At 39.0% G+C, this 12938-nt stretch overlaps 1 protein-coding gene across 1 annotated transcript in view; it reads right to left on the bottom strand.

Moving 5' to 3' along the window:
• LOC139329523 (neural-cadherin) overlaps positions 1–12938 on the bottom strand; it is a 325949-nt gene that overhangs the window by 194605 nt on the left and 118406 nt on the right. The window contains exon 7 of the mRNA XM_070959899.1: positions 2232–2374. Within this exon, the coding sequence (XP_070816000.1) occupies positions 2232–2374 (143 nt within the window). The remainder of the gene's footprint in view (positions 1–2231; positions 2375–12938) is intronic.

Raw genomic sequence — 12938 nt, 5'->3', positions numbered from 1 at the left:
CATTTCTTAATTGAGTTGTCATTACAATTGGCATATCGTGATCTATACTGTTACTGCGATATAAAATAACATACTCCATGTCACTCACACCTAAAGGCACACTACATTTGTGACAAGGCTATAAGGAAACTGTATTACTGTATTAAACTGTATTAATGAGCAATTAATGCATTAATCTATTGGCTATTTGTGAGGTAATTCTCTTGAACTTGGTACAGCCTTTCCATGCTGCACCTTCTTTGCTCTCCATTACATTTTGGAGTAAACTAGGTCATCAGTACAGTAGTTGATGACTGACTTAATAAACCATTTATCAATTAACTGGAAAAAATATATAAAAAATCAATACATTAACCCACAGTGAAGATACAACAGGGTGTTTTGACCCATTGATAAACACCGTTGACTAACAGGTAAATGGCTAAATAAATCAATGTAAATACCAGCAATGTCAATACATCCATTTGCAGATCAGCATGCGCATGGAGTAACAAATACAAATTTGGCAGGTAAATCAGTAGCTGTCCTCCGTCCAGACTTCGCCTTTACATTTAACTTTAAGACAAAGCTGGTATGAGAATACAAAGTTGACCTTTAATGAGCAATGATGGGCAGGAATTTGGTCAGTGTGACAAAAAGCAAATCAGAGCCAAACAATACAAATGGCAAATCAAGCTTGTGCTCATCATCTGATAGCTGATGGAATCGAATTACGAGCTACAAGTCTTCTCCTCGCTCGACAAAATGACCGCCACTATCAGCTGACAGTGAATGTCATTGCTGGTGAATAGAGGAAATTGTGCCTTGAAGTTTTGAGTAATTGAATTTGTAAAAGTCATCACATTACCCTATAATATGATATGCAGATTCAGAGGGGGGTTGCAATTTACAAAAGGGTTGAACCACTATGAAATTGCCACCATCCCCCCACTTACCACACACGCACACACACGCACACACACGCACGCACACACACACACACACACACACACACACACACACACACACACACACACACACACACACACACACACACACACACACACACACACACACACACACACACACACACACACACACACACACACACACACACACACACACACACACACGCACACACACACACACACGCGCACACACACACTGCATCATTAACGGAGTTTCCTATTTCACATTGCTCCTGGCATTGCTGCTCCTGCCTCAGAGGAAGTTGAGATGTGTGATGAGAAACCTCAGATGATATTTTGTTACAAAGACATGGTAAAAACACTCCTCACACTTTCACTGATTACTCGAACGTCTCCATGACATGACCTGTCACGATTTAAATATCCTCGACAAAGCTCCTCGCAGAAAGAAGACGGCTGGTGAAGCATCCTCACCCACTGGATAATGGACACCTTGAAGGACATGAAACTAAACTATGCACCATGTGAAGCATCCTGGCAAAACCCTCTAAGGTACACTTGACAAACTGCAGAGCTTTACATCTATACAGTGTTTGTAAATATAGCAGGAGGGCAGACAGCGAAGCACGGTGAAAATAACTGCAGGGGGAAAAAAACAATCTTTGTGGATATTTCAGGGTTGGTGCTAAATCTACGGAAGTGAATAGCAAAATAATAGCAGCCCCTGAGCAGCCTAACGTTCTAAGACTTCTCTCTAAAAATTTGAACAGGCAAGTTAAAAACACTACTATTTTTTGCTTGTTTTTTGGAGTGTGATTATTAATAGTGCAATCAAGTGATTAACAGGACAACACATATGAGACCTGACAAGCCAAGAGAGAGAAACAACAAGAAAAGGACAAAAATACAGATAAGCTTCAATAATTAACAGGATGTACGTGAATAAAATGTATTAGATGCATTCAGAAATTATGTGTATGTGTGTGTATGGATGTAGAGGGAAGAGAGAGTGAGAGCCAGGTCAGGCCAGTTTGATTCATTTTTAATCATTTCTAATCAATTCCCCCTTTCTTTTATCACTTTATTTTTATGTTTTATCTTATCTTGATTTGAAAAATGGAATAAATGAGTAGAGTGAGGAGGTTCTTTAGAATTCTAAATTGTATGTTTGTGTATGGTATGCACATTAAGATGTCTGTTGTGTTACGCTTGTGGTGCAAATGTGAATTAACATATGTAACTAAAAATCACTGATAGTTATCTGAGAGCTAATATGCAGGTAAGAAGAACAAGAGAAAAGGACAGATTATTCAAAAATCCAACCTTTTTGGCTGTCAATGACGAAGTTGCCCTCCTCATTTCCTGTTGTGATTTTATACGTGATCCCATCTCCATCAGGGTCCTTCGCCAGCACTGTGGCAACAAGCGTGTTGGGGCCCGCATCCTCTGAGACAAATGTCCGATATCTGATAAAACACACAATGAACACACACCTTCACTGTAGGAGAACACAAGACCTTACACGCACCTGTGAAGGTGAACATGGGATACATCCAACAATGTTTTGTCAATAATTCTAATTAATTCCATGTAATTCATGCTTGACCAGCAGTAGAATGAAGATGCTCCAATGGAAACATGCTGCAGTTCATATTGATTGATATGAAATAAATCCATTTATAGACCAACCAAATGCACCAGTGTTTTTCTCTCACTCTACATTATAACCTCATGAGTGCAATATGTTATTCAGTGAATCTTTGAATTTCAAATTCAACGAGGGAAAACAAATATTAGCAGGGCTGACTTATTGAGCCTGGTCTCATTCCCAGAGCATCAAATACCAGAGCACACCTTGGCATCTCATATAGATGCACAAAGTACCATTAATGCTTCTATGAGATGCACAGGGCTTTCAACTAATTCCACTGCAAACCCCTCCATGGCAATATTAGACGCTCAGAGAATAAAGAGAATAAAGAGCAAGAAAGTCTGCAAATGGAGGAAGGCAGGGTGGATGAATGGGTCAAACATCCACAAAAAACAACACTATTTGAAATTGATTCCCTTATAAATATATCAAACCTTAGCAGCCTACTTTTCGAGAGTTGCAACTCAACAGATTTTTAGAAAGCAGAAATTTACCATGCTGAAGTTGGATATTCCGCACACACTCACTCTAGATTCCAGCAGCATTTTCTTATCTGTCTAGCCAGTGTTGGCAGTAAGAGGACAGTTAGCTTACCTCAGAGTTCTTGCTCTTAACATTAGTGTTTGGCTTAGGGACCGACAATAAACGACTGTTCGATTGACACAAAACAATTTATTGGCAACACCTGTGCTGAATTGGCCAGTAGTGAAGAATGGCACTAAATTTGTGTCATGTAGCACACCTATTTTGACTGCTAATGTCTATTTCATTTTTTTTACATAACTAATTGAAAATAATTGCTGTTTTTCACTAGCTTCCATGCCATGTGACCAAGTCACTGCAAATCAATGTTGAACTGATTGAATGTATGTAAGTTGAACTGTCCACTGGTCACACTGGAAAGCTCTTTTCTGTCATCATTCCTGTCTTCACCTTTTTTTTTAATTCAGACTTTGCGCCCTTTTGTTTTATCAAAAAATAAATAAATAAATAGGAGAGTGAAATATGCTCAGACTTTTTCAATGTTGATTCCTGTCTAAAGTGATTTTTGTAAACACAAACCATGTGTGCCACAAACATTGTCCAATCTTAGCCACTTTTGTATTGGAAAAAAAAAATCAGTGAAATCCCTCCAGTGGTCTTGTTTCACAATGTGCCCAAAGACAATTTCATCAAAAGTTTACAACTGCGACTTTTTAATGAGATAAGTGTTTGTCAGCTGTGAAACTGGCTCCTTAGGAACTGGTTTCCAACATTGTGAACAAACTAAATGCACCAGACACATACGCAGTGTGTGTTAAATGTCATGTGTTTAATGTTAGAGATATCATTCAGTTCAGTTTCCTGTTACACCAGCAAATGAATTGTTTTCTTCATGAGCTGCTAATCAGTCCCAGCACAGTTGGCAAAATACAAACCAGCCGAGTCAAAACAGGGCAGAATACAAAATAAACTCAAAAATTCACTTCTAGATACAATTTTGGAATCCACCATCACAGACACCAGACGTCCCACACCTATCATTATGGAAAACTGTGATATTCCTACAGTAAAACATGACACAGCAGGCAGGAGTGGTTCTTAACACAACACTCATTGTCTTGGTGTTGTTGCATTCATTATGGCTGGACCCTAGTCAAATTTTTTATCTGTCAATTGTTGGCTCCTAAATCAGAGAGCAAGGAACAGTGATAAGAGTGAAACCTAGCAGTAGCTTAGGCAGCAATGATTTTTACAGTTCTCTTTAAAGCTTTTAACCATTTAAGTGATGCTCTCCTCAGCAATGTACAATAGAAGCAACAGTAAACTCATGTCCTACAAACAATTCACACAATCTTGCAAGCAAGATGTTTTAAGTATGATATATTAGCAAATGTCTGTATTTGATCTTTAGCAGTATTTTAGTACATTTAACCCATGCATTACTACTTGGCTTAACATGCATTTCTTTTCAGCCCCCGCACACCAAACTGAGCTCAGCTTCTTGCTCTGAGTAGCACTTTGAACTTCAGCTTTGAACTCTCTTTTAGCCTTACACATACTGTATATCTCTGAACCACTGATGCGCTTGAAAGCAAAACTTTTCTGAAAGGCTGACCTTTCTACCTTGTTGACATGAGTCACACTCCGCAGTCTTGGGACACATTTCAGCTGTCCTTGTGGGAATAGCGGATACCATCGCATAATTCAACATGCAAGCCTGGGTCATTAGTTAAACATCAAGAGGAATTAAGATATTGGCATTAGGATAAGACATTTTAATTAACATAATAATGGTTACAATTTTTGAAAGGAAAACATCGCAATTAACAGTTCTTATACGTTGACACTAACCCTAACCCTAACAATGAAAGATGGTGTCTATGAGGCAAGGCAAGTAAAAATGAAAGTTTCTGAAGACTTTTTTGGGCTGTTTGCTTTTATTTTTTGATGGCTGGGCTCTAGGTTGGACACAGCCAATCATCATTTTCATTGAATTCATGGAAAAATCTAGAAACAATTTGATTTCTACTAAAGCATGAGCAATAATCTCAGGTAGTTTTTCTTTTGACTTGCTTTTAGTTCTTTTACTGTAAGTTGAATCATTTTTCTTATTTTCAAGTTTAGTTGAAGCTACAATTCATTTGAAACTGTGCTCAGCAATTTCCTTGATGATTTACAGCCTGTAGTCATAACTTGCATACTACAAATCTGTTTACCAAATCACCAAAATACTTCTTTGCTAAGACTTTCCAGTATCTAGCCATGGAGATAATTTGGTCTTTGTTGCTGAGGCCATTTTTTTTTTTCTTTTTTTTTTTTTTTACTTATTTTTTTCTCCAAAATACCAGGCTGGTGAACTGAATCCATTGAATCACAAAAAAATAAAACTAAAAATGCCAATCAAAATACTTCACATCAAAGTTATTATGTTGTTACTCAGGACAACCACATATCATCAACATTGTCCAGTAGAACATCATCATTGCTGGAAAAATGTATGCAATGAGAGACAGACTTTCACTGAGGGTAAGAGGGAAATATCTTATCTGGCCCTCCAAGTGACCATTTAAGCTCATCATTGTAGCCATTTTCACTCTGGACAAAATCCTTAGACTGCCAGACTGAACAGACAGACCAACCGCCACTGTGTGTGCATGTGTGAGCATTTTTTCCATATTGAGCCTAAAGCTGAGAATAAAAGAAGCACTCTTCGTGCTGTTGTTTATCAATGTCTCATTGCCTGCCCACATATAGTATGTTTGTATATTCAAAATGCGAATCTAGTAATTGACAGCCTGATATGAATGTATATCTGTCTGTCACTCCGTCCTAGTGACGAGGTCTATTCATTTTTCTCCGAGAAGAATGTACTCTCATTAGGTGTTGAACACTCTGATCATGTTCTGTCACTGCCATCTTTCTGCCTCAACAACTGTTGGACTAGTTCTGCCTGGGAAGATCAGTGATGTGCCACTCGTTTGCTCTGTTTTTGGAGTGTTGAGTAATTTCAGCTCACGCTCTGCAAGCCGCGTACTCCCCTGCAGATCAATACACAAGTCAGGCAAGGGGAGATGCTGTGCTGTGTTTCTTTATGTAGTTTCTCTAAGGGTACATAGGGCATATTGATCAAACAGCTTCCACTTGTGGTCTCAGGAAGCCATTTGAAAGATCATAAGATAATTGCTTGTATTTATTTCACCTGAAAGCCAGAAAGAACTAAGGTCTCCTAGTGCATTCCTGCCTGCAGCTTGATGGTAAAATTGCACATGCTGTCTGTGCAGTTGACTTTATGCATGACCCTTTCACAAAGGCTACTAAGCTTCTTTTGTCCTGGATCCCCAAATTAACTCTACTACTGCATTGCAGATGCAGACAAAGTCATCATTCTAGATTCAAATAGAGCTGGCTTACGATTAGGCTTATGATTACAAGCAGCCTGAAACAGCAACGGCAGCTGATGTTGGCATGTACTGGTCCGCAAGGTATATCAACTTTTCGTACCTTGAACACATAAACATTTTGATAACTGATTGCTCATCTAAGTAATGTATCAAGCAAATGATGTGAGTATATTGTAAATTGAATATCTTTGAGTTTTGAACTGTTGTTTGGAGAAAACAAGCCATATGAGGACACTATCTGGGGGTCTGGGAAATTGTGATCAGCATTTTTTTCCCGGATATTTTAAGGACTACAGAATGAATCAAAGGGAAAAACTGATAAACTTCAACTAATTATTATTATTAACTGATAATAGAAATTGCTGGAAATGTTTGTGACTGGACTTGAGCTTGAGCTTTGAGATGGTAGTTCACAAAATTCTCTTCCCACAAGGTCTGTTTATTAGTTGTTTTAGAGCTTTCCGATCACATCACACGTCACTTCCTCAGAAAATGGCAAGTCAGCAAACTTTCTGCTCAAACAGGTACTATGATCAAAAGCTCCAGAACAGCTGCTGAATTGACTTCATGGTGAGATTTTATTGTCAGAAACAAATGTTCATTCCATTCCTAACTTATGGTAATTCATCCATCTTTCTTCCACATAATTAGCTTCTCTGAGAGAACAGCAGTACTGTCATAACCAAGCTTTTCCACATCTGTGATAACAAAGCGATCCATGCAACATAAATTTTGTTATCAGCTCTTGACCCTGAGAGTCCAGGTAGCCCCCAAAATCATGCAGATTGGAAGTGCTTTCAAGAGCGCTGACTTGACATTTGCAAATGCAAGTGCAAGTCTTAAACGAAAAAATAAAGTAAGTAAGAAACGTGACAAAGATAATCGTAATAGCCTGCCAATGCTGATCCTGACAATGACATGGCAAAGAAGACAGATGCACTAACCCTGTATCCTACATACCATAAAACCAGACCTATATGTACACTGCTGTCCATTAAAATTAGAATATGAAGCCAAGTGGGAAGTATACACCAAGGAGATAATGTTGCAGTGCCATGTCAAATTTTTCAGACAGCATTTTAAGGTTTATCCTACTTGCCACTTACATCAACCTTACATCAACAAATACCTCTCCAATGTTTTCAAGTAGATGCTCGTAGTTGCCTATTGCAATGATGGACTGCCTAAGTGAATGTCTGAGAGAGAGAGTGAGACCTTTTGCAATGACATTTGGGCTCTTCCACAACTCTAATTTGGCCAGATCAATGCTGCAATCAATTGAAAACCACTTCAGACATACACCACCACACACTAATTACTTTTTAACCTTTTTGTTTTGCTTTTTGTTTTACTTTGTTTTCATTCTGTTCATCTGGGGAGAAAAAAATTTGTGTCCCTTGACTGGTGTTCGATGTCAGTTGGGAAAATTAATTACTGAATTTAATTATTTAGTTAATTCAGTTTATCCAAATAGGGCATAGATGGAGAATGGAGTAAGGAGAAGAGGTAATGGTATGTCTGTGTGTGTGTGTGTGTGTGTGTGTGTGTGTGTGTGTGTGTGTGTGTGTGTGTGTGTGTGTGTGTGTGTGTGTGTGTGTGTGTGTGTGTTTTCAATACTTGTGGGTCAGGTGTGCCAACTGGGATCTGTTTCAGACAGCAGGTTCAACCAACTCTGAGTTTAAACCTGAACTCAAGTTGACTCACTCTAAGTTGTCAAAATCAACAGTTTGTGGTTTCAAAGGAGGTGACAATTAGTTCAATCAACCTTGAGTTAACCATTAGTAAAGCATACGCATGAGCTCTCGTCAATGGAATGTAGGTAACATGGTTTATCATGGCAACAGGAGAAAAATGGGCACAATCATCCTTCATCACCCCAGTGCAGTTACAAATAGTAAGAAATTTATTAGCAGTATACAAGTATGTGTTTAAGAAAAAACAGCGTAAGCTGATGTGGCAAATAATTGCTGACTGAGTCAATGCGTAAGCATAAATTGAAAGAAATAAAAGTTGGAGTGTTCCAGAAGCTGTACAAGTACAAATACAAAACTATAGGTCAGTGGTTCAAATAGTTGCAATGTCATTAAAATGCTGTTTAACTACCTACTTACACAACATTCAGTGGCTAAAATCAACATTTGATATATTTTAAGCCCCTTCCGACTTCTGCAAAAATTTCCCTAAAGTTCTCGAACTATTTGAGTACATACTCAATTTTATCCCAAGCAGTCAGAATCACTGTGCTGCTGGCATCAAGTAATAGAAGTTTGAACACACCGAAGAAGGAGGTTTGTATTTTGTATAGTGCTGTCAATCGATTAAAATATTTAACCGCAAATAATCTCATGAATGTCATAGTTAATTCACAATTAATCGCAAATTAATCACACATTTTCATCTATTTTAAATGTCCCTTGAATTATCATTTTAATACTCTTATCAACATGGAAAATTGAATAGGCTTGCTTTGTGCAAATGTTTTTTTATTGAAAACAACATGTAGTGTTATATTTCACACTAACATTCTCACTTTGAGCAATCATTCACATTTGAATGAATCAAATCTCACACAATTTAACACTGTCAATAAACAGATGACAGCTGGTTACAAAAAAAGCCCCTTCAACAGCCCTTTCTAAGGGATCAAAACAGGGTGATCCAAAATAAAGTTACAAAGTGCACATCATTGTACACTAGGACTCAGGCATTAGTGCAGTTAAACCATGGCTTAAACTTTCCTTTTTTAAGTTTCCTTTGAACATAATAGTATTCATATGCCTCTGTTGAAAGCCATCCACTGTCGCCTGGTTTTGACAAGGAGGCGGCGGAGAATTCGCATTCGCCGTGTGTTTGGTCATCAAGTGGTACTTCAGACTGGATGTGCTGCGGTGATAATTCAGTTCACACCAACAATACACACAGATAACTTTGGTCTTGACAGTTGACCCATCTGGCATCTGAAACTAGACTTTCCATTCAGAAACTTGTAGATATGAGGTGATATGACAGAACACAAAAGAAACTTATGGCAACCCGATGACAAACAAGTTTGGCGATAGTGAGAAGTAGTTGTAAGGGGATAATAGGGACGCAAACGTAAAGTTAAGGGATTAAACGAGCAGTTGGGAGAATTTGGATAAATTAGCAGTATCTTAACCTCACGGACCAACTCTTATTCAAACCCGCTGAGCATGCCTACTGGTTTATGACGTCCCGGTGAGTTCTGCTCCGAACTAACTCGAAGATGCCCGGGTGCTCGTCCGTGGCTCGATCTGCTCGGTGGTCCGGTGGAAGGCCCAGGCACACCAAGGTGAAGAGCTGATGTTGGACGGTGATGTCTCTCGAACTGGGTTCTACGGTGTCGGTTACAGATAAGGGACGGCTCCGGATGGTTGTTAACCCAGACCAAGGATCAACAGCTGGCTGCAGGGTTTTGGTTCGGTTGAGTCCGTGAAGGATTATTTTAGACTGATAGTAACAAAATTGATAGTCTCTTCGATGGCCGATCGAAAAGGGTCTACAAAATTATTATTATTTGACTAAAATTTACAGACTAAAACAAAACGTGTGGCTTAGAAAAATTAAAGTTTACGGCAAAAGTATAGAAACACGTCTTCGGAAAATTAAATCACGCTACTCAGTATGGCTTTGGCGTAGCTCGAAGACGGGAAAACTTTAAGAGCAAAACGACTGTACAAGACTAAGACAACTAAGAAGTAACAAACAAAACTAAGACATAACGTAACATAACTTAAGACAAGACTGAGTAACGCGTACTGAATTCATGCTGCAGCTGCAGACATTTAAATCTCGCTCCGGGGCGTGTCTAATGGGCAGGCCGTCACACACGTGAGATGGTTTGTGGCGCACGATGTAATCTCGCCTCATGAAGCTGGAATTAATTAATGATTCACACGAGGGGCTCATCTGCTTCTCACTATGGTCAATCACATATATTTTGAATGGACGATTTTCAATGACATTTCGACACTGTCCACAACATGCGTTAGGCAATTCCTATGATTGGATGACAACATTAAACGATAATCATGGTGACAATTTATAATACTCGTCCTAATATGAATGATGACTCAAGGTATAACTAACACAAAATAAAGAAATAAAGAGAGGCAGACTATATTTGCCCAAGATGATTTTCACTATTACAGTTACTTATTAATAAATGCATCACGTCAAGCGTTTTGTCATGAACCTCTAGATGGCAGTATGGTTCCATGATAAAAATTCAGTCAAACTTTATAAAACAGTTAAAATCACAACTTTGTCATACTTCAGGTTAGAGATACTGGGAAAACACCAATATTATGCGTACAATGAGTCCTGTAGGGTGAAAACATCAAAAGTTAAGTTTAGCATAGAAGTTTGGTTATTCTGGAGTATTGAGAAAAAGCACACAAGCATATACCACAGTTGCTTCAAGAATGTCCAATTTACAACCCATCAGCATTTGCTGATTTTGTGGATTCCTCTGAGGCATGTCATTTGTCTCTCCAGCCTTAACATGGGACATCCTAGGTAGGAGATGCCCATGAGGTAAAGGCGTTGACCTTTTGGCTCTCCTCCTTCAACGTGTGAGAAGGGTAGTTCACTGAGCCAGACATCCCGTCTCTCTCCGAAATCACATTTCATTATAAGTAAACCAGATGGTCTATAATTCAATCAGTTGGCTGGTTTACACCTCCGTTTCTCATGAGAAGTCAGAGAGGGTAAGAGAAGGTCAGTTAGAGGCCAGTTCTGCTACATTTGTATGAATATCTTTTTGTAAACAGATGCCTGCAGAAGCCTATATCTGCGCTTTATTAGCTGGAAAACACAACTGAAACACAGTATGGAATCTTAAACTAGTCAAAGTTCAATAGAAGATGATAATAGCACAGAAAATGGATATTTCATATATGTTTTTCTAATGGTACAGGCATTCATCAAAAAATGGCCAGTTACTATGCAGTGGCATGTGCTAAGTAAAAAGATGACCTGATTTCCAAATGACATTACGTTAAAGATGATGAATTTCTTCACATTTCAAGAAACATTACTTTTTATTTGAATCTTTGACAGTTTAAGAATAACAAAAATGGAAACAGACCTGCAGCAAAAATTTGGTCACCTTGCATGGTCAGTACTTAGTAACACAGCAACTATCACACTCTGTAATTGCTTTTCATGTCTTGCTAAGAGTCTTTTATTTTTTATTTGGGGGATTTTCACCCATTATTCTAATCAACAGGCATCTAATACAGTGAGACTGTTGGGCTGTGTTGCATACGCTAGTCTTTTGAGATCTACCAGTCAATTTTGGAAGATGTTTAGGTCTAAAGACTGTGAGGGCCACTGCAAAACCTTCAGCTTGATCCTCTTAAGGTTGTCCATTGTGGATTTTGAAGTGTGTTTAGAATCATTATCCTCTTGTAGAAGCCATCGTCTTTGCATCATCAGCCTTTTTACAGAGGGTGTGATGTTTGATTACAGAATTTGCTGGTATTTATTTGAATCCATTCTTCCCTCTAATAGCGAAATGTTCCCTCTGCCGCTGGCTACACACAAGCACAATGCATGATGGATCCACCCCTGTGCTTGACAGTTGGAGAGTCCACAGGATTGGTTTCTAAAATGCATCAGGCTTGTTCAAGTGTTCCTTTGCAAATGTCTGACTGAATTTTGTGGTGAGGACACAGGAAAGGTTTTCTTATGATGGCTCTTCCATGAGGGTCATATTTGTGCCGGAATGGCTGCACAGAACAGTGCTACACAATTTCAGATTCCGAAGGGGGTTTTTTTTTGCCCTTTTAGGAATCCTACAAGCTGCACTCTCACAAAGTTTTCTCGGTCATCCAAGACTTCAACTTGACCTCCAGCTTTTTGCTGCTTAGAGGAGGCCATGGCTCCTCAAAGTCAAAGTATTTATGAAGTTTTGAGATTTGCATCTTCTGACCTTTCCTAATAATAACTGTTGATCAAGCCATAGTCCTTCAATTGCAGAAAAATGGTAACGCTAAAACAGACAACCACTAGAGAATGAGAAAATCCAGGTCCAGGTGGGGTCTGGTCACCCTCTCCCGACAGCAATTCCTGCTGAGTACTTGCCATGTCTGACACTTTCAGCCAAAGAGCAAGAGAGTTTCCTTCAGCTAAGAGTCAACTAGAGCTCTATTCACACAGGAGTAGTATTTCCAGGGGGCGTCATGTAATTTAGAATTTACCCCCCACATCTGTGTTTCACGTGGTACATTTGCATGGGATAAGCAACTCAAATTTACTGGTTTCATCACCAGATATGATGTCAAGGCTCTGCACAACACCTGTTTCCCCAACGACAAAAAGCCCCCTGAAGTTGCACCAAAAATTCTGTTAGAATTGCTAAGGCAGCCTCCATAATTCTTCAATAGGAGAGACGCAGAAAAAAGGTGCAGAGAAAAAAAACAACCCCCCCCCCCCCAAAAAAAACCCCAAAACACAGATGCCTACGCATGGGAC

The sequence above is a fragment of the Chaetodon trifascialis genome, chromosome 1 (genome assembly GCF_039877785.1).
Source record: "Chaetodon trifascialis isolate fChaTrf1 chromosome 1, fChaTrf1.hap1, whole genome shotgun sequence".
Taxonomy (NCBI): Eukaryota; Metazoa; Chordata; class Actinopteri; order Chaetodontiformes; family Chaetodontidae; genus Chaetodon; species Chaetodon trifascialis.
This window is presented reverse-complemented; position numbering and strand designations above follow the sequence as displayed.